This window comes from Anneissia japonica, unplaced genomic scaffold, assembly GCF_011630105.1.
Source record: "Anneissia japonica isolate Jap-2015-1 unplaced genomic scaffold, ASM1163010v1 scaffold287761_len698747_cov189, whole genome shotgun sequence".
NCBI classification, from domain to species: domain Eukaryota; kingdom Metazoa; phylum Echinodermata; class Crinoidea; order Comatulida; family Comatulidae; genus Anneissia; species Anneissia japonica.
In genome coordinates, this window is record NW_022715691.1 from 53,647 (window position 1) to 76,976 (window position 23,330).

The 23,330-nt window shown below is 33.6% G+C and overlaps 2 protein-coding genes across 2 annotated transcripts in view; both read right to left on the reverse strand.

The window, feature by feature from the left end:
• Window positions 1–357: 357 nt before the first annotated feature.
• LOC117109301 lies at window positions 358–10,822 on the reverse strand. Its single transcript, XM_033251570.1, has 7 exons — window positions 10,798–10,822; window positions 10,574–10,664; window positions 9,945–10,075; window positions 5,668–5,889; window positions 4,866–4,951; window positions 3,923–4,136; window positions 358–3,022 (listed from the first exon to the last, which is right to left on the reverse strand). The coding sequence occupies exons 2-7, from the start codon at window positions 10,647–10,649 to the stop codon at window positions 2,900–2,902; spliced, it is 852 nt and encodes a 283-aa protein (XP_033107461.1). The 5' UTR covers window positions 10,650–10,664; window positions 10,798–10,822; the 3' UTR covers window positions 358–2,899.
• Window positions 10,823–11,447: 625 nt separating this feature from the next.
• The window catches only part of LOC117109318, an 18,382-nt gene continuing 6,499 nt past the window's right edge, over window positions 11,448–23,330 (reverse strand). The window contains exons 10-21 of the mRNA XM_033251590.1: window positions 22,857–22,960; window positions 20,205–20,270; window positions 18,874–19,012; window positions 18,634–18,742; window positions 18,040–18,179; window positions 16,992–17,142; window positions 16,351–16,439; window positions 15,913–16,026; window positions 15,607–15,767; window positions 14,734–14,833; window positions 11,793–11,857; window positions 11,448–11,514 (exon numbers count right to left, since the gene is read on the reverse strand). Of these exons, the coding sequence (XP_033107481.1) occupies window positions 11,448–11,514; window positions 11,793–11,857; window positions 14,734–14,833; window positions 15,607–15,767; window positions 15,913–16,026; window positions 16,351–16,439; window positions 16,992–17,142; window positions 18,040–18,179; window positions 18,634–18,742; window positions 18,874–19,012; window positions 20,205–20,270; window positions 22,857–22,960 (1,305 nt within the window). The remainder of the gene's footprint in view (window positions 11,515–11,792; window positions 11,858–14,733; window positions 14,834–15,606; window positions 15,768–15,912; window positions 16,027–16,350; window positions 16,440–16,991; window positions 17,143–18,039; window positions 18,180–18,633; window positions 18,743–18,873; window positions 19,013–20,204; window positions 20,271–22,856; window positions 22,961–23,330) is intronic.

The window sequence follows — 23,330 nt, forward strand, 5'->3', positions numbered from 1 at the left end:
ACTGGGGGTGTAGTATTACGGTATGCATTGTGTGCAGTTTGAAGGACTCAATGCTATTCTTTCGGAATAGTGGACAGGTTTTATCTAGATGATTTTTTTTTTATTTTAGCCAGTCGTGGCATGATGTGAACATGAAACTACAGTACAAATTATATTCTACTTTTATCTAAAGAGGTTATCAGGCTTTTATACTGAGTAAAAATAGTCTATAAATTAACAGGAAATCACCTTATTGTTCAATCCTGCCAAAAAATTACAACTGAGTTTTGACAATGTGAAAAAAATTGTTTTCAAAAAATGTCATGGTGATTATATTGTTATTTGAAATTTCACACAGAAACCCTGGCGCACATCTTATTACTATTCTTATTTCCATAATTTTATTTTTCTAATTCATTTATCTACTCATTAATTTACAGACACTCACAGATAAATTAAGGTAATAATATTTACTTGTCAATCATCAGAACTCACATAATATATATTACAATATTTTTTTTACAAACTATATTTTATATGTAAACTTAATTTACAGTATTCAAACTTGATTGCACTAAATTCTCAAAGTTGTACAAATCATGTATAAAACAAATAAATAATAATACTGTAATTTCATCATCTTTAAAGATGTACTGTCTGTCAACAAAATCTGGTAAAACTTTAAAAATAAAATTTGCAAGTTGGATGGCCGAGTGGTTAAGGTAGGGGCGCCGCAATGTACAACGATGGTTCAACGGCACATACTCGCGTATGGTTCTGGTGGTGGAACAAGTCTTCTCAGATGAGGATTATAAACCGTAGGCCCAGTGTACATAATTTGGTTTATGTGCACTTTAAAGAACCCAGTACACCTTCCGCGACGAGTAGGGGGTTACCCAAGTGTACTGATCCATGCAGCCCCTGTTGTGGACTGGTAAGAGTAGCTGGTACAGGTTTACCCGGTAGCTCAGACATGAAGAGACTCTTAGGGGAGAAGAAAGTTAATGTATGAGCTAGTCCACACCTCGAGCACTTTGAGACTGGTATAAAGTGCTATATAAATCCAACTACATTACATTTCAAATTAAAATTTGAATAGCTCATTTAAAAGAATCAATTAATCAGCCTCCCAACAGATACATTGAAAAAAGGTATTTTTGCTGATTCACAGAGTTTACTTCAAAAATCCTTAAACTGATTACCAGCAAATTTAAGAGTCTTATCAAAGACTATAGAACTGCGAGAGTTCTGACTCTCATGGTTTCGTTGAAACATAATCTTATTTCAAAAGGTACTATAAAGGGGATGTCCTTCAAAAGACGTGTTTCGAGTGAACTGTATTCAAAGTATAATAGGGCACCCTTATCTTGTGGTAGTATTTTTTTAACGTTTCATGGTGTGCATTCAAAATGAGGTCAGTTGGATCTCTTGCAATTCCATACTATTTGGTCTTCAATACAGGGAAACAAAACTGACAGGGGAAAGTTTTTATCATTAAAATTATTAATTGTAATTTTATAACTTACTTAAATATACATATAAGGAATTGAATTTTTTATTATATTTTTAGCTCATTACAGACAGTACACTTGAAGTAGCCTGGATTATTTGTTAGGACACTTGGATACTAGGTAGTTTTCGCTGCACGACGTTAACCTTAACTTTAACGTTAGTACCCAACATGCAGCGCGAAAGCTCCGCCCCTTTTGTAAACAAATCAAAATACGCATGCGCAAACCCGGGACTAACGTACCTCGAGCACGTAAAATCTTGAAATTAACGTACTCCGCAACGCAAGATGAATAAATTATGACGTCATCCGTTAAGGTTAACGTCATGCTCAGAATAACTGCCTAATATCTGACAAGGCTGCCAATGTATCACTAACATATACAGTAACTCATAATACCGCCCTAGTATAAATTAATAATCATATTGTATATACTGTAGGCTTAACAATCTTTGGTTTTCCCAATTAATTTACCATAGTTCCTCTAGTATAAGCCCACCCTCACCCCTTTGAACACAATATTGGGTCAATTTTTGGGGTGGGCTTATACCTGAGGAATCCCTTTTGCAATCAAATGGCAATTTTTCTGCACTGTATGCCTAATTAAGCCAATATTAGATATTTTCCTGAGATTATTTGTAAAAGTCATAACCCTTGGGTTTTGCCCAAGGAAAGGCTGGTAAGTAGAATTGGGCATAATGTAGGGAATATACCCAAGGAACAAAGGTTAAGCAACAGGTACAATAGTCAATCTTCTAATTCAATATTGTAGTGTATTTTACATTTAATTACCTACGAGTGTGAATAAGTAGAACTGACTGTTTGAACTTTCAAATGTATCACATGGCCCATGTCCAAATTGTGAAGAGGTCTAAATGATTTACAAATTACATTTCTATCATCTTGATATAATGCCATAGAAACTCAATATTAAACTATGTATAAATTCATTATTAATACATATCCTGGTTATTGTTTTACTTATTTGAGGGTGAACATGTTGTAAGCACTTCAAATCAATATTTCTAAAGGGGATCTAACAAGGAGTGGTTTATTTGATCGAATATGAACTATTGCGTTTCCTAATGACACTTAAGAGTTCATTACAAAGTAACTTGACTTTCTTTGAACTCTCAAAGTAACACGCAATACTTAAAGCTGAATGTGGGAAATCCAACATTCATTGTCAAGGTAACTGTACTGTGGTTTCTTATCTACTTATTCATTGATAATTCTCCTTGGCCACTGATGTCCATCACAATTGCTTAGGCCAAAGGCTTGGTCTATCATGGACAATTGTGTAATAACTTACTTCTCTGTACTATTTTGTCCAGCCAATAAATAGGTCATTACCCTTGGTATAGTCTCCTACGTGCATACGTATTTTGTGGTCCTTTTTCTTGGTCCTGGTCATTCATTTTGGCTGGTTCTCCCATTTGGTTCATCACTAGTACTAGGCCCTTGTTCCAGGTCTTGTTGGTCAGCTGTTTGATTATTTTCATCTTTTGAATCTTCTTCATCTGCTGTTGGTTCCTAAAAAAAGGATGACTTGGTTAATTTTAAACAGATTTTTTTCAAGGGAGGAAAAACCCCAAATGAAATATCCATAATAATGTAGGGCTTGTGGTAGTTTGTTGTCATCTACAATTATTAATCTACACCAGTTTTGACTTTGGCAGCATGTAAACAAATCAATTAAATTCAAGGAAAGCTCCAAGTTATGATTTCGTGTTATTAATAAATAATACAAAATATGATAACCTGTCATTTTGTGTGTTCACTCAACAAAAGAGATTAACATATTACACAGGTAAACAAAGTGCGGCTGGACAGTGATTTTTTGGCGGCCCACGAAAATGAATTAAACACCCTATGTGTGCGGCCTGCCAAACATCTTTGGCTAGAAAACACCTTGTTTTTCACAGCCCGACGCCAATCATTTGTAAAAAGTAATATTAAAACTGAGAACAAAGTGGTATAAAAACAGTGCATGATGGTTTTGGAAGCAAACTATTAACATCAAAGTTTGGGTGCGGCCCTCTGTGGTAAATCAAAAATTCACTTTGGCCCTCCCCTGACATATTATATATGTAATTAAAAAAAAAAAAAACACATTATAGTTGTACATGCTGTTAAAATCAAGAACCATTATAATAATTATTATAATATTTGCATAAAATTTAAAACATTACAGTCTTGAACCCAACACCCCACTTTATTGATACTTTTGAGGTAATTGGTTTGCAGCTCTCATGGTTTTCTTTAAGTGAAGGCCAGACTCTTTGGTTGATATCATACCCACAATATCCATCACTGGTTCCAAAAGAAAATATACTTGGAAGCAATAGGAATCAAATCCAGAATAATGTGACTGGAAACTAAAACTAAAACCAAATAAAAATTGAAAGTTACAATGAAAAAAATGTATCAAACCTCATTTTTAAGAGCAAATGGATTTAAACGATCCTGTTTTTCATACTCTTTTCTCACGTCATCTTCAAATACCCCATCACTCATCTGTATAGCGATGTCGGCTAGTTGTAGGACCACACGTCTGAAGTATATTGCAACATGGCGATTATCTTGACCATCAAGCAGGTCACGCTTTGACCACAGCCATGTGTTAGAGGGCGCTGTATTCTTCTTCCTGAAATAGAGATATAGAAATGAAGCAACAACTTAATAACTTGTTAATGCAAATAAATCTGATAATAAAAATATGATAATGTAATGTATATCACTCAACTCAAAATAAAGATTGTAAAAGAAAGAATTATTAAGAGCTCCTAGATTGTCCTCCATTCAGAATGGGGACCAAAATCTATTAATATCATGCATTTTGTCTTATGACTCATACACTGTTCAATTGATGAAGATGTAAGATGGATTTGCCGTGTCCGTCTAAAAGACTGCACAAGAACTTAGGGACAGACTTGCCATACATGCTATCAGGTACTGTGTACAGTCAACTACCGTAGATTACGTTATTTCGGTCACATTGAAAGTACTGTATGGAGGAAGCTAATAAGGTGAACAGATGTACGAGTATGGAGGTCAAAAGTAGAATAAGCATAGGCAGACCCAAGAAAACATAGGAGGAAGTCATCCACAGTGACCTTAGTGCAAAAGGTCTAAGTTGGAAATTGGCTCAGGACAGAGGAACTCAAATGAAGAAAAGTCCAAACCATGATCAAAATGGACTTAAAACGCATATGATGATGATTATTATTAATTTTACAGTCTGATGATTTTTAAATTGACTGACTGACTAAAAAATGAATGATTGAAAGGTAGATTAACTGACTGTTTGATTGGCTTATTGATAGACTGATTAATTTGACAGGTTGATTGATTTAACAGTTAAGCTTGAAGTTACCATGCTTTGTGGGATGCATAAACACTCTTTTTGTTTTCTTCTGTGTTGTTATCTGAAATGTCAACCAATTTGACGAGTGGCTGTTTCTATAGAAAAAAAAACAAATAAAATGTAAAGAGGTGCACTAAATACACAACACACTGAATATAAATTTGAAACTATAATAAATATAAAAAAGGAATGAGGATGACAACATGGCAACTAACATGTATGATAATACTGTCTTCTTGGATGGATGATTCTAGCTATTTGTTAGGGTTGTGTAGTTAAAAAAACAATGGCAGTAGTTGGTTTATCCAATAAGTACTCAAAAAATATAAATATTTTCTAATAAGTATGTATCTTTAAAAATCTGACAACTTGCTAATTTTATGCAAAATATAAAGCACATAGAAGATACAAGTACAACGCGATATAATAAATACAATTTTATTATCAATAAATATTAACTACTACTACTATTATTATTATTATTATTATTATTATTATTATTATTATAAAATTGGCAGGTGTATTTTAAAATAAATAATTTTCTTACTAAAACAATTATAAATTGCACCAAACCTAAATGATGTGTCAATGGTTTTATAGTCATAACATTTCTGGTTTTACTCTAGACTAAACCTACACAACTGGGTTTTAAAACTGAGCTCTACAAACACACAGTCACAGACGTGACAACAGCAAAATTAATAAATAATAATAATAATGTAGTTTTATATAGCGCACATATTCATCTAATGTAAGATGCTCAGGGCGCTTGATATGTGGACTAGGAACTCGATCAATGTATAACACATACATTGCCATAGTTGATGATTATCATCCTGCCCTGCGTACATGCTAAGTTTATCATTGATTGGTCATTCAGCGTCAGGTGCTTAGGGTTAATAGTAAGTCCGCTAGTTGGGAGTTCACTAGTCTGCATCACCAGGCCACCAGACTCAATAGAGTACACATGTTGGAAATCCAAAACCTTGACTAAGAGGTAGGCAGCTCCTGTAATATTGAAGGTTCTGGATATCTGAAAGATCAGAGGAAGAAATAATGAAAGCACAAGATGAAAAGTAGAGTATGGGAAATTCCAGAAATGATAAAAGTGCTATACTAGATACATATGTAACTACTCTCCCGATTTGGCCAGAAGACTCCTAATTTTGGGTATTGACTCCCATGTACAAATGCACTTGTTTTCTGTATAGATTGAAAGTGATTCTCTTAATTTTCCATTTAACCAGATCTATCATTAGGCCTTTTAAATTCTCCAATGTACTACCTTTCTAAACTCGGTAACTGTACTGTAATTACAGCCGGCCAGGCCTAGCTGTGTTTACACTGTTTGCAAATACCAGAAATAATAAGACTTGCCATCACAATTCTTAAGTTGTATGACAAAAATTCTGGACACCCAAGACTAGTAAAAGGCTACGGGTACAAGTATTACAGCAGTTGTGAATATGATGAATTCAAAGTACTATAAATTGGACTTTAAATATATCAGTAGAAATTTGTTCATAACTTTCAAGGAGACTGAGGTGATGTGCGTAAAAATCTCAATTTTGTAGAATTTATGTTAAAAAAAAATGAGATTTGCATCCAAACCAATTATTTTCCACATAAAATTGCTAAAATGGTGTGCTATTGTCCTAAGTGGGTACCTTGCACAAAGTTATCACAAAGTTATCAAATCATAAAATCCTGATTTATTATTCTTCAAAGTTAGCATGTATGCAGATGCAGGAAGCAGGAAGTTGTTGAAATGATAGGATGTATCTGAAGGAAAAGCAGGGGAGGTTGTTGAAATGATGGAAGTATCAAATGGAGAAGCAGGAGGTTGTTGTAATGGAAATACCAAATGGAAAAAAACAAGGAAAGTGTTGAACAGATCGTGCCAGATACCATTAAACCTTATAATGTTTATTCAAAATAAAAACATTGGGAGTCTCCAATTGGTTGCAATTCAGGGCGTAGATTCGTTTATATTCAACCTGCTTATTCAAAATGTAATGGTAATGGTTGGGGATTTATATAGTGCATAATACGTGGACTCTATGCACTGTACAGAAAAAAAAAAGAAGCAAAATCTATTCTACAAGGTCAACCAATCTAAAAGAATAACTGAAACAGACTAACGAAGAGGAACCAACACTATCGCACCGTTCACCTGCAATTTGAGACCACTGTCAAGCAGTGGTTAACAGGTACACTTGTAAAGTATTGCAATTCAGGGCTTAGCCTTTAATACATTTTTTTTCCAATAATATTTTGTGAGGGTGATCCAGCCAAAACTGATCAATTGAGACCCTAGTACATACAAGACAATAACTGGCGAGGATAAAAGTTAGGCTTAACCAATCATGTTGACACTTTAATTAAATTTAGAAGATAAAATGCAAAAAGCAGAAAATTCCTGAAAAATTAATAAATAAATGAATAATAAAAATGTACATACATACATACAAGACAATAATATGTGAAGATAAACATTAGGGAGTTATCACAAGCTTACGAAAACGATAACGAATATTGTTATGTCATCAAATTTTTAGACAACCCTTTCCCAATGGCAGTATTTTTGTTAAAACGTAGGTGATTTTTTCCTTCTGCATAAATCAAGCATCATATTCAGCTTGTATGGTATATTATCAAGAAGGTTTCAGGCACGAATGACGATAATGACAATGACGTATTCGTTATTCATTTTCGTAAAGTTGTGAAACATCCCTATATTAAGCTAAAAATTATAAAGATGGCAAATTAAAATGAAATGGACCTTTCTCGAAGTCCCACCTCTTGGTTCTGCAAAAGAACAGCGTAAACGTATGTAAACATGCGTGTTTGTGGTACAAGAGCGTAGTCCTCGCCTTGTCCTGATTAGTCATTTGTTTTGTTTGATTTATACTATGTAAAGGTCCATTTATAAAAATAAAATGCAAAAATATGAACATCCTGGAAATGATAAAAGAATTTTAAAAAATAAATTGTGGTAAACATCAATAAAAAGTATATAACAAAATCATAAGCCAAGGAACTTGTTAAAAAGATAGTACCAGATACCATTAAACCTTATAATGTTTATTCAAAATGTAAACAGTGTGAGTCTCCAATTGGTTGGATTCAGGGCATATCTTAGTATTATATTCAACCTGCTTCAAAATGTAACCCTTGTAAGATACAATAAACATGTTGAATATCAACTATGGGTATATGTTCTGTATTGTCATATGCACGACTACAATATTGCTGCTTCCTGTCAGCTGAGTAACCCTTGTAAGATACAATAAACATGTTGAATATCAACTATGGGTATACGTTCAGTATTGTCATATGCACCACTCTGCTTCCTGTCACCTGAGCACTTACTTATCTGGTGGCGGGTGCATGATCAAAATTTTTTGATTTGTTTTCGGTTCATGTACTAAAATATCCTAAAAGGATCTCGTACCTGGCATGGCATCTCAGGGCTTTAAATTAACTTTTTTGTTTAGTAACACTGCCAAAATAATATGGCACCACCTCTCCCAGCCCACCCCAAAAGGAAATTTAGTAGCACAAGTAACTTTTTTAGTAGTAACACATATTCCCCCATCATTCTCACCTCTAACATAAGTATATTACAGAATTTTTCTTCATTTTGAACAGAAAATCTACAGAAAAATAGGCCCACAGAATCGTAAACACTGGGTATACATTGGTTGCATATTGAAACATAGGCCCAGGCCTTTGGGCGATATTTGTAAGATGCATGGATGGAATTTTGTCCTTATGAAGTAAGTTTTGGCTAAAGATATCAACCATGTGTTTGAATGACAGCAATCAAGTTGAATTCCATGTCACACCTAAAAAAAAAATCAGGTCGCTAACAGTAGAACCCCTATTAAGGACATTCAGGACCAAAAAAGTGTCCCCTTAATAGGGGTGTCCCCTGAATAGGGGTACCCCTATTCAGGGGACACTAACCAAAAATGTGAAATTGTTCCTTTAATAGGGTTTTTGGCATGTTTTCATACAATGACATAGATTCTTCATAATTTAATTTTGATTGACCTAAGAAGGAGTTAAGTTGAATAATAAATAATGTATAAAATAATTTGTAATGCAAAAATAATTCATTAATGAAATCAACACAAGTGCAATTAAGAGGAAAGTTGTATATGTTTGTGATATTGTTTCATGATTCAAGTGCATTATTAATGACCAATATTGTTTATTAAATACTGAACTTTCTACTTGATGCACAAGATAGAATAGCAGTAACAACTTAAAAACCAGGGTGCAGGCTGTACAGATAGACATAGAATGATCCTATCTTCTTCTTCTTCCATTCTAGTACAGACCACCTTTCGGTGTATTTTCGTACTGTGGTGGTGTGCGAAGTAGGTGAAGTTTTAGAATCCAAGACTCATTTTATTTTATTTATTATTATTATTATTATTGTAATTATTATTATCATTATTATTGTTATTATTGTAATTATTATTATTATTTTTATTATTATTATTATTATTATTATTATTATTATTATTATTATTATTATATCCTATATACAAAAACAAAGAATTCCTGATGGTTAATGATCAAAATTGACAAGATATCAAAGGAACACATGCACTAGGCCTATACTAATATCTACTCTAAAGAATGAGAGATTCTTGTTTTATGTAAAGGTTATTGTTCTATGATTAGTGTCAAAATATAAATTTGAATGAAATTTTCATATTTTAAGACTTCTGTAGTTGTTTTGCAAGAAAAAAAAAAGTGTCCCTTAATAAGGGTTAAATATGTATTGATTTGACCATTTGGCCACTCAGAAGTGTCCCCATCCGGGTTGGCTGTAGTGTTAAAAGATATATTTTCCCTCGTTTTACAGAAGTTTCCCCTTAATAGGGGTGTCCTCAGAACAGTGGTGTCCCAAAGGAGGGGTTCTACTCTAACTCTTAATTTTCAGCCCAGTACATTATAGGATTTATTTGTACAACCCTGAGTTAAAGTCAATTGTACCGGATGACCATTAAAATTGTACAATATCTTCTACAATGTGAGAACATGAAAAGGTTGGGATTGCATCAGACTACTAACCTGGAAACTACAGGTGCCTTTGTCTAAACACCTTGTGAACTCTAGTTGCGATAGGCTGTAGTGCACATTTATTCTGTATGGCCTCACTTTCATCTCATTAACATCAATGAATACAAAGCTAATGTGGGCATCTGAAAATAAATAAATGGTTTATGACAAATGATAATAAATCTCCACACTTAACTCTAAGCATAATTTCTCCCAGGTAAAATATAGGGGTAGGTTATTGCATAGAATTGCACTAATTTGATTAGGGTTAGGTATAGTAGGTGGGGTATTGTCTAGGATATTATCAGGGAGTATTATAGGGGTGGGGAATAATATATAATATATTACATATATGTAGGTACAATGGGATATTATATAGGTGGATGGTGGTTAGGAAGAATTTATAGTAATTATTATCATTATTATTATTATTATTATTATTATTATTATTATTATTATTCATATCTAAAAGCAAGTGTGGAGTTTGACACAAAAAACTTCACTGTGCCCAGTTTTACAAAGTTTTGCTATTTTGATGCCAGAAAGAAGGCTTTTACTGGATTAAGGCAAACATTTTAACAACTAAGCAACAGCTTCACCAAATGTTGTGTAGCTGGTGTATCTTCACTTCAAATACCAACCTTTAGGACGACAGTCTGGAAATAGCAACATAAAGACAAGCAAGCTGCCGTCTTCTGACAACTTGCAGTCTAACATGGCTGCATAGCCATTCTGTAAAACACAAAACAAATCAATTTCAGAGCACTTTAACAATAATCATAAATTTATAAAAACAAATAATATGATTTTATAATTAAAACCATTGTTTATCTATTTTAGTATTTAATATAAACTTCATTGTTACAATCAATTCCTTTCAATGCTCTCCTTCAGTTTTAGCTGGAAGGCTAAATACAAGTTGATCTTGTATATGTTCTATATTGTCATATGCACGACTACAATATTGCTGCTTCCTGTCAGCTGAGTAACCCTTGTAAGATACAATAAACATGTTGAATATCAACTATGGGTATACGTTCTGTATTGTCATATGCACCACTCTGCTTCCTGTCACCTGAGCACTTACTTAACTGGTGGCGGGTGCATGATCAAAATTTTTTTGATTTTTTTTCGGTTCATGTACTAAAATATCCTAAAAGGATCTCGTACCTGGCATGGCATCTCAGGGCTTTAAATTAACTTTTTTGTTTAGTAACACTGCCAAAATAATATGGCACCACCTCTCCCAGCCCACCCCAAAAGGAAATTTAGTAGCACAAGTAACTTTTTTAGTAGTAACACATATTCCCCCATCATTCTCACCTCTAACATAAGTATATTACACAATTTTTCTTCATTTTGAACAGAAAATCTACAGAAAAATAGGCCCACAGAATCGTAAACACTGTGTATACATTGGTTGCATATTGAAACATAGGCCAAGGCCTTTGGGCGATATTTGTAAGATGCATGGATGGAATTTTGTCCTTATGAAGTAAGTTTTGCCTGAAGATATCAACCAGGAGTGAGATCAAATGACCTTGTCGCAATGACAGCAAACAAGTTGAATTCCTTGTCACACCTAAAAAAAATCAGGTCACTAACAGTAGAACCCCTATTAAGGACCTTCAGGACCAAAAAAGTGTCCCCTTAATAGGGGTGTCCCTGAATAGGGGTACCCCTATTAAGGGGACACTAACCAAAAACTGTCTCTTATACACATCTCACAACTGTATCATCTTTTACTACAACCATGGAGGAATAAAATACTATACAACTGCAGTATTAGAATTTCCCCACCCTTCCCCCATTAAAAAATTTGCTTAGCAAAATAAGTACTCATAAGTAGATAAATATCACCTGTTTGTTAGTATTTTTTGAGTGGACTTCTTCTTACTCTTGTACTTCTCTTCGTCAAACAATACCTATAATTTGGAAAAAAATTGTGATTTTTGGAAGCAACATTTGTACTCTCTCAATTGAGGGCCCCCATAGCCGAGCACTCATAAGCTCTCAGGCTCAAGAACCGAAACCTCATGCATAAATGTAATACTGCCAAGCAAAAAAATTGTGTAGGCCCCGCTATGCACCAGCTATTAGCTATGCACCAGATTTCCCTCTTTGTTTATATCTAAACACTTTTCATTCCTATCTAGAGAGGAGCTTAGCTCAGTCGGCTAATCTGGTGGTAGCCACTGTGTGTGTGCTGAACCGTGGAGATACCTAGGTCCCCGGTTCAATTCCCATCACTGCCTCCTTGTGTTTCAGCTGGAGGGCTGAAATAGTTACAATAGCGCACTGTCTTTCGGATGAGACCTTTAAGCCGTTGGTCCCGTGTATGTTTATGGCCCATGTGCACGTTAAAGAATGCAGTACACTCTTCGGAAAAGAGTAGGGGATTGTCTTCCGGTGTACTACCCAATCACCACCAGAAGGACCCCACTGGAAATAAGTCTTCTTCTAGACTTTCGTGGGCTATCCTTGGTGTTTTCACCGAATAAATCCAATCCAATTCAATCTTCTTTTTTGAACTACTGCACTAAGCATTGCTTTACCGAGCACAATTGGATAGATAAAGAACATACAAGATGCCACCATGGAGAAAATAAAATAGATTCTCCATGATGCCACTGTGCATGGAATCTCACTATTATAGGCTCACTAACAGGCTAAACATATATATTCCCAAGAAAAAATGCATGCCTTCGCAATAAATTTGCGGCGGAACGTGTCCTTAGACCCTCCCTCCCGGTAGGGGGCATTCCAACAAAATCTTGTGCCTACAAATTTGTCAAACTTGGAATCAGTTGGGAAAATGGTTATTCCCAACTTATGACACCTAAAATCCTGTTACACCATTATCAATAGATTGAAAGTGATAAGCAAGATTTTCAAGGTCAAATATTATGAACTTGACCTCTTATATTACCTAACTCCCTATTTGTATGAAATATTTATCCTGAATATGCATTACCAACTAGAAGTGATTAAAATCAATCGCCATCATGACAAAATAAAAAACATAACTATGCTTTTTTTTATGTGAAGTATTTATCCTGAACAAGGCATTACCAACTAGTATTAAAATAATTCATCACTATGAGAAAATAGACAATTTGTAACTTCCCTGTTTTTATGTGAAGTATTCATCCTTGGCATTACCAATTAGAAATGATTAAAATAATTCATCATTATCAGAAAATATATTGTTTGTAAATTCCCTGTTTTTATGTGTGAAGTAATCATCCTGAACAAGGCATTACCAACTAGAAGTGATTAAAATAGTTCATCATTATGAGAAAATAGATTGTTTGTAACTTCCCTGATTTTATGTGAAGTATTTATCCTGAACAAGGCATTAATATCGAACTATAAGTGATCAAAATCAATGACATCATGAGAAAATAACCAACTTGAAACTATGTTGTTTTTTTTGTAGGTGAAATATTTATCCTGGACAAAGCATATCAACTAGAAAGTGATCCAAATTAATCACTGGTACAATAAAATAAATAAAAATTACCCTGTTTGGATACATTTACCCTGAACAATGCATTATCAAATCTGGAAGTGGTCAACATCATGATGACAAAAAATATCTAACTTGTTAAATACACAATTCATGTGACACCAACTGTTACGGTGACACTTGCTCAAATGCTAGTCTTAGTGACATCATCCTATTGATACTGTTGATTTTATTCAATAAACACATTCCGCTTGGTGTGTTGGTGTGATCACGTGACATATAGTCGGTATCAATTGTAAACAGGCAGCGCGAGTGACGCTCAGTTATAATAAAACATGTGACTTCTTCGGAGTATTTCTGATGTAAAGCACATATTTGATGTGCTTTATTGATGTGCTGTGTCCTATGTTGGTTGGAATGTCAGTAAACCAAATTGATTGGAAATTGAAATTGAGAATTTTGCTATAATGGTCCGCGAATGATTTCTAGGTTAGCTAAAGTTTACGAAAGATCACATAATTTCCAATGGATACAAAGCGCAGATAACGCTTGAATAAGTGAATCACCACTATTTTGTACAATCATAGTGCCTTTCCTTTCTCAAGGTAAAGGTGGGCGATTGTTTTCTCAACCATAACATTAAGTTTTCCTATACCTTCACACTGATCGCACTGCAAGTTCTCCATTATCATACCCACTATATGTCACATGACAGGCTGCAAATAAACCTCGCGGAATGTGTCTATTCCAAGTCAGAGATTTGAAAAGGCAATGGTTAGATCAATGCTATGTTAGCTGTAGCCAAATTTGACTACTATTGTGTACTTATAACACACTTTTCTTACAGTTGCAAACTCAAGCAGTTTATCAAATTCAAGAAATGTTGATGGATAACACCACAAGAAAATTTCATAGAAACAAAAAATACAGTTTAACAGAACAAAGACATAACATAAACCAAGGATTTGTAAAATTAGAGGAGTTAAGTAAATAAAAGGATATCTTATTCTTAAGTGACCGTTTGAAAACGTTAAAATTGGAAATGTCAGCTCAGAAGTGCTTATAAGATCAAAAGAATGGAAGACAATTTCATAGAAACAAAAAATACAGTTTAACAGAACAAAGACATAACATAAACCAAGAATTTGTAAAATTAGAGGAGTTAAGTAAATAAAAGGATATCTTATTCTTAAGTGATTGTTTGAAAACGTTAAAATTGGAAATGTCAGCTCAGAAGTGCTTATAAGATCAAAAGAATGGAAGACAAGAGGAAGGGGAAAAATCCAGGTGGTAAGTTTGGTAGCATCTACCTGTTAGTGTGGTAGCACTCACCTGTTGTGTTTGACCATCAACACGGACAAATGTCCTCTCAACCATCACAAGACGGTAACGTGCTAAAGGCTCAAACCACCCAAAGTGACTCACATGTTTCCTGTAAACAAAATAAGCCACTTTAGCTACCTTTAACCATTTTTTTGACATACAACTTTCGTCTAGAGATCGTATACAAACTTGTAATATACACTATAAAAATAAATGAAAATTATTATTACCCATATGGATATTAAACAACTAGAGTGCCACCTTCAGATATTATAACTGTAAATAGGCCCTCTATTATTACCTGATTTAAAAATAAAGTACTGAGGAGTGAAAAATTGAAATCATGTATGTTACACCCATACACCACAACACTCGAGTTTCAACATACAGGTAATTTAGCTGTACTTGACATTCCTGTGTAAATTAAGGGTGCCATTGATAACGATGATGCTTAGGCGACCTGTGATTGGCTGAATCTACAGCAGCCATCTTGGATAGTATACACAAAGAGGTCTGCGTATTTCGAACATCAAATACACTGCAGTTAGCACTCTAATATTCTTATTCTATATTCAAATCAAATCAAATATATTGGAGCATACGCTTTTAGTACAGCGGCACTTGTCCACACAAAGGTGCATCCACAATTTACAAAATTAAAGTTTAAAAAGATTCTTAATTAAATCTAAACTACTCAAAAATTCCCAAAAGAAAAACAACTCATAAAAGTATACCACATAAATATAAATATCGAAGTTATTATTACGTTATTACCATATTAAAAAGCCCCAAACAGGCAAGTAAACAAGAAGAGAATTATAGACGATAAAACTATTTTATCACCATTTACAGGAAAAAAAATATGATGATTAACAGCCTTACTTGTTGTACTCCCAGACATTTATGTAGCCATTGGCATCTACTGATAAAACATTACCACGGTTACCAATGCATCCTACAAGGACCAATGGGTGCTCATGACAACGGAATAGGTCAGCCGGAATATCCTGTCCAATGTAATTGGGCTGATTTGGCAGGTTAACCTGGAAACAAATTTAAATAAATAGTAATAGGAACATACTAGATATTTTTGAAGTGTATTTTTACACTCATGAATCAAAAGATTCTATGCTGAAGCACATAACCTTTGGAATGATCTATAAAAAAACAAATAATAGTACAATTTACCTTGGGAAAGGTTTTGACCTCTGGGGTTAATTCATCTGAGCCAGATCCTGCAATCAAAGGTTCAATGTTGCATTTCAGAAGGTCCCCATTATCAAATCCAACAACAAACTCATTCTAAAAAACAATTTCAATGATACATTAAAAAACACATAGACAAAAATTCTGGAGGACAATTCCAATGGTATTGACAAAGGAGGAAAGGGCTTATGAAGGGTTGCGGGCAAGCATTAAGTTAGAGAGGAACTAGCTGGTGAATTATGCCGATATATGTGATTATTAACTTCTTGAGTGTTATTTTTTTGTTCAGGAAATTTTCCTGTAAAAGGTGGTGGTATTTGTGGTAGGGGGAACACTTCTGTAACCCCACCCAAACCCCCTTCAGATATGCTGCTGAGTTTATAACAGGCTAACAATTGATTTTGAAAGACTCATACTTACTTGAGTTCCCAGTAAAGTTTGACTTGGATAAAAACAAGAAAGACTTGGTCCAAGGGTGGCTGTCTCAGTACCACTCTCAGCCAGTGGACCTGGAAATCAATAAAATTAAACAATCAATCAATTAAAAAACCAACTATTTAAATCTACCAAAAAAATTAATAAAGTAGTCAATCAATAAAAAATATCAATCAATCAATTAGTCAGTCTGTCAAATATCTATCAAGCAATCAATCAAATCAATAAGCTAACTGATCAATGACTTAATCAATCAATCAATCAATTAATCAATCAATCAAATAAAAAAGGCAAAACAAAGCATTATGAGAAAGTAAACGTAAGCTATTTGTTACTGTAAGCTATGTCAAGTACACGCTGCTACTTTGGGATGGAATTCAACACTTGTCACTAAGCGTAAGCTTGGTAGTCTAGTAGTTGGTGCCAGGCTAGTTCTGGAGGTCGTGAATTTGATTCAAACCCTAATCACTTGAAATTTTTTTTGCAAGTGTTTGGGAATGAACTGAGTATTCGGTACGATAACACATCAGGTAGGACAAAATTACTTCTATTATGATTATAATAATGAACATTAACTTGTTTTTTTTGCAATCAATAAAAGTTACCATGCCGTAAATCTTCTGTACCTTGTTTGAACTTGTAATCTTTAGGGGCGAGTGCAGCATAAAGGGTCAGTTGTTGAGGATGTGTATTGCCACGTCCAGCTACAACTTCAAAATCTTTGGTATCTTTCTTAGTAAAGCCTCCAGATACCATTGACCACATGTGAAGTGATCCCTTTAGCACAAAAAGAAATACAAATAATATTGCTGAATCCTGTTCTTTACTAGAATTTGTACTATCTTATTTCCTAATGGTCAATTTATATCTAGTGTCTTTGTGATTGGTCAGATACTATATAATTTTAGTTTTGCTTTTTTCTTTTAAATGGGTCAATTATGGGCTGTTCTTTGACTGGTCAACTATTTGCTTTTTTTTTATACTGATTTTTCCTATACTTATTATTTTACTTTAACAAGACAACAGAAATTGCAGGATTCTGTATAAGGCCCATTAAAAAAATTATTAGTTTATCACCCCCACACGTATGTCTTCTATGTTACTGAAAAAAATATATATTTTTTGGGAAATAAATTTTTTTTATTTTTTTTTATTTTTTTTTTTTCATTTATTTTATCAAATAGTTAGTAGATATTGTTTGCATTATCTAAATCATGTTTTCCTTTGAATAACAATGCACCAGCAAACAACCCAAGGGTAATATTTGGCTTTAGCTAAATAAAAAATTAAAAAAAAAGAATCCCTCCCTCCGTCGTCACTTTTCCTACCCAGATAGGGTGATAAGCTAATAATATTTTTTATAGGGCCTAATGAAATTTTTGAAATGAAAATTGACTATATTATATATTTTACTTTATAAGTATCTTATTCCTTATTGGTTAAAAACAGTAGAACCTCTATTAAAGAGAGACTGGATATAGAGGTTGGATGTAAATAATACACTTTCAATTATTTTGAGGCCAAAAAGTGTTGCCTAATTAGGGGTACCCCAAAGGAGGGGGGGGGGGGGGTTCTACAGTAATTGTTATCATGTTTTTTTACAGGAAAAATACATCATAATGCTGACTTATTAAACACTATTTGTAATGTACGGAAAACTGTTTATAAACTTACGGATTCATTAACTGAAATCAATCTCATGCCATCCCAACTCCATTTGAAACTTATTATGGGATCGTTATAAATACTCTCGTTTGATATCAGCCTTGTCAGTTGTACCGGGCTCGCCCATAAATCATATACTAAAATATCTCCTTCAGAATTTAAAGAAAAAAAATTAAAAATATAAATCATGCAGAAAGTGACAAAGTAAGCTGGTTGTCTAGTATTTTCATTTGATTACCTTATGCCGTGCACACACTGCGTTGTATGAACGTCGGCTGACGAATCATACTCCGCTCCTTGTGAGCGCCGTCCGTTGATTGTTGGTGGCAATCTGAACGGATCATCATTAAAAATGATTTGTTGCGCAAGTGTTGTGACATTGCATTTTCCATAGAATTGACTCAGCCAACTACCACCGGGCACAGTGAGTGACTGGCTTTAAAATAATGTGTTTTATTATACTGTAACTTTTAAAATTAATACGGGATCACATATATTATTACTAATCCTTTGGGACTGCAATTGACAGTCCATAACATTTGCTCTTTTATGTTTCATCTTGTAATTTCTGTGCAGCAAAATTTGTTCAAAAGTGACCCTTACCGTGAGAGTACCCAATTGCTAGAAGTCGGTGGTCAGGCGACAGCGATGTCAGCTCTACGCCTTTAGTTCGACGGATAACTTTCAACTCGCTCATCTTCACTGACATATTCTAAAATAAAGAATTTTTTGTTATTCACATATGGAGAACAAAAAAACATTTTTAGTTATTCAGGTTTTTTCTCACTGATTATTATTGTGTTCCCAATTAGGTTGAATTCTAAACAGAACACTTGAGACTACCTTCCAATAATCACGTTCTTTTATAAAGTAAATCTTCAAAGCTGCAGGTATTAGGTCGCTCCTTCTTTCATTCAGAACATCAGTATCTTGGAAATGCAGTACCTGGATGTCTTCATCATTGTCATAACCAGAGTTTGAACTGAAAATGATTTGTAAAAACATTCAACAAATGGGTGTTCTGCTTTATAAAAATCTCAAGTTCATTATTCAAACATGTTAATTAAAATTGTTTTTGGATCAAATAATAATCAAAATAGATACTTGTCATTTAATAGTAGGTATGTGACATTAAGCAACAATTGACATTTTGTCACTTAGTCGCAAAATATCAATTGTTTTAAATGTATCAGTAACATCTCCCAATTACGTACCCCTATGTCCGAATAGAGTTCGTAAACGAAAAAGTTCGTAATACAGAGAGTTTCAATTTTCATAGCATCTCAGTGGTGAGGGTAGACCTATGTTACATACCTACATGGCTAGGTAGGCCCAAGCCTTGCCATGGGATTAATATATTATTTGGATTTTACTGTTTTCTGCAACAAAATATTACTGTACAGAAGCAAAAGTTATCTGTATTCATTTGAAGTGATTTCCGAATGAAAACATGACCATTAATAGGAAAAACGAGTGTTAGTTTACATTTAAAAATGATTGTGAATCCATTCAAATAGCGCCTCCAGTGAACAAATAGTGAGATTCTCTATTATTCCTGTACACTAGCTGTCTGAACAATGATGCACAGCTCAAAATGGAATATATCTCAGCTGACAACGATTGATATTGCTTGCCTTAAATGAAGTTTTATGTCAATTTATTGATTTAAACATTTCCTTTCTTAGCTGATGTAACATTTTTTATTATTTTTAAGAATTTTAAGCGTTTTTGTAGTTATAAAGATCGTTTATAATTATGTCATCACCGCCAATTGAGTTGGTAATTGAATATCGAGAGTTTGTAATTGGAAGATTTTACTGTATATCTCTTCATGAAAATTATTTCCATTTCCATACATTCTTTGTTCCATTCATGTTGTCCCATGTTGACCTATTTGTTTTACAGATATGTGACACTAAAGTCTCTTATGAACCTAAGGAAATGGAGACAAAATTAACTAATAATATTATTATTAAAACAAAAAGACAGTAATTCTGAAAAGAGAGAAAGAGACATTTTGAGATTCAACGTTTCTATCTATTAACTATCTATTTAACTTTCTAATGCAGCTCGTACCAGAGTGTCACCACGAACACCTATGTAAGGAAGATGTAACCAAATTTTATGCCTATTGTCCTCATTGTTATTATTATTATTGCATGCAAGCAACTTACATATCTGAGTTATCCTCTTCTTCACCAACGAAATGGAGCTTTTGAGTATGCAGCCAGATTTTTTCTCTGAAAAATAACATACTGAACAGTTGTGCAAAATAAATGGAAGGAGGAGAGAGAATTAAAAAAAATGTAGTAGTTAAAGTTACTGTTAGCAGTTACTTTTTAACATTAGATGGTTAAGTTTACCTGAGTTTACATAGATAATTTTTTATGTAGTATTTCATACCGATTTTTACCATATACAATTGTATCTATTAGAACATTCTCTGGGAGATACAAACTAAATAATTCTGTAATATAATTCAAGAGCAGATTAAACAGGAATGGACAAAAGCATGAAAAATATGTTGGAGGATAGGCCATCACAATGGTCAAGATCACGACAATTACAATTGTTAACGGTAGTAGAAAACTGCCAACCTTTTCTTCTGTCTTTCGTTCATCATTTGATGGTAAGTTCCTGTAACTAAGGAGTAGGCAGGGTCAGCTTCATCCCGACCTTCTTTCTTCTTGGTTGCTACAGCCTTCAGCCAATCAAAAAGACATCACTAATTAATCAGAGATTTTTTTATGCTAAAAAAAAACAAAACCTACACACTTCCCTTTCTCACATACCATCTCCTACTTCACTGTGTAGATGGTGTAAAAATAAATTACTTGTTTTGAAAAAATGTAAGCTTTAAAAACAATTGTTGATTTATGTATTGGAATAGTTTCATCGGTTTTTAATATAATATTGTCAATTGAAATACATATATATCCTTGTGGTTCAGTAAAAACAAATTTCAATTTACAATTGTTGATTTAGTTATTAAAAATGTTATTATGCTCACCTCGGCCGAATTGATTACTAAAAGCTGCGTCATGGCACGGATGTAGTTCTCTGTACTCTGGTGCTCCTCAACAATTTCTCGACATAACTTTGCAGACACCTGTTAAGATGAATACAATAAAAGCAAAAATTTTAATTCTATCAAAACTGATTTATATTTAAAGAAATCCATATTTCTGTACTAGTACTTAAAGGTATTTTCAGTTTTCATGAAATGTTTACACAAGGCTAAAAAACTTTACTTTTACCGTTAACAATGCAAGCTGGGTTTACGCAATTATGAAAAGGAAAATTCAAAAGACCTACCTCTAAAATGATCTCTTCAACAAGCAGATGGGAAATTCTTTCTTTTAACAGGTGTAGTTTGTGTTCGTTAACTGTCCTTTCTTGTTGCTCTAAAACACGTCTTCAAAGAACTAAAATTAAGTCAATAACCATTGCAACCGTGTATGGTTTTACTCTTACACTCAATTAAGAGTATGATACTAGGGATGATACTAACATAGAAATCAGGACATGTGGTGATGGTGTTAACAAGTGGTGTGCTAAAGTGGGCTATACCATATTTTTGTGGGGGTGTAAAAAGTAAATTTTCACAAAACAAAGGATACTCGACTTTCAATCTATCTTCCTTCCACTTTTCGGGTTCAAAGAGCAATATCCCATTAGCCACCTCAACCAAGATTTCACGCACCTGCCAAGCATTCAGAAACCATCATTTGTTTGAGTTGAGAGATTTAAACCAGATTAAACAATGTAGCAACAATAAAATCGTACGTAGCAAACATTATATCGTAGCATTGCAGGATGAAAATGCGTGGCAACATTTTAACAAAGTATTAAGCAACAATGAAGCATCAAATATGGCAAAGTCAAAATTATAGAATATTGTGGCTGTAACATGAAAAGATGATGAGGCAATGATATATTGTAGCAATGTGACATGGAATCCCGATACAAGATTATTATATCTTTGTAGCATGGTATGACAATATAACATGTAAAGATGATGTGATATTATATAGTAGCATGATGTGGCAATGAGACATGGAGTCATGATACAAGATTATTATATTGTAGCATGGTATTACAATGTAATATGTAAAGATTATGTGATGTTATATAGTAGCGTGATGTGGCAATGTGACATGGAGTCATGATACATGATTATTATATTGTAGCATGGTATTACAATGTAATATGTAAAGATTATATGATGTTATATAGTAGCATGATGTGGCAATGTGACATGAAGTCATGATACAAGATTATTATATTGTAGCATGGTATTACAATGTAATATGTAAAGATTATGTGATGTTATATAGTAGCATGATGTGGCAATGTGACATGGAGTCATGATACAAGATTATTATATTGTAGCATGGTATTACAATGTAATATGTAAAGATTATGTGATGTTATATAGTAGCATGATGTGGCAATGTGACATGAAGTCATGATACAAGATTATTATATTGTAGCATGGTATTAAGATGTGTATAAGAGACAGAATTAAAAAAAATGTAGTAGTTAAAGTTACTGTTAGCAGTTACTTTTTAACATTAGATGGTTAAGTTTACCTGAGTTTACATAGATAATTTTTTATGTAGTATTTCATACCGATTTTTACCATATACAATTGTATCTATTAGAACATTCTCTGGGAGATACAAACTAAATAATTCTGTAATATAATTCAAGAGCAGATTAAACAGGAATGGACAAAAGCATGAAAAATATGTTGGAGGATAGGCCATCACAATGGTCAAGATCACGACAATTACAATTGTTAACGGTAGTAGAAAACTGCCAACCTTTTCTTCTGTCTTTCGTTCATCATTTGATGGTAAGTTCCTGTAACTAAGGAGTAGGCAGGGTCAGCTTCATCCCGACCTTCTTTCTTCTTGGTTGCTACAGCCTTCAGCCAATCAAAAAGACATCACTAATTAATCAGAGATTTTTTTATGCTAAAAAAAAACAAAACCTACACACTTCCCTTTCTCACATACCATTTCCTACTTCACTGTGTAGATGGTGTAAAAATAAATTACTTGTTTTGAAAAAATGTAAGCTTTAAAAGCAATTGCTGATTTATGTATTGGAATAGTTTCATCTGTTTTTAATATAATATTGTCAATTGAAATACATATATATCCTTGTGGTTCAGTAAAAACAAATTTCAATTTACAATTGTTGATTTAGTTATTAAAAGTGTTATTATGCTCACCTCGGCCGAATTGATTACTAAAAGCTGCGTCATGGCACGGATGTAGTTCTCTGTACTCTGG

Coding starts and splice junctions, on each gene's coding strand:
- LOC117109301 (XM_033251570.1), bottom strand. CDS start 10,649: ATGTTAGACTGCAAGTTGTCAGAAGACGGCAGCTTGCTTGTCTTTATG. Junction 10,076..10,573: donor TCCAGACTGTCGTCCTAAAG/GTTGGTATTTGA, acceptor ATTTATTTTCAG/ATGCCCACATTAGCTTTGTA. Junction 5,890..9,944: donor AAGGCACCTGTAGTTTCCAG/GTTAGTAGTCTG, acceptor CTGATCTTTCAG/ATATCCAGAACCTTCAATAT.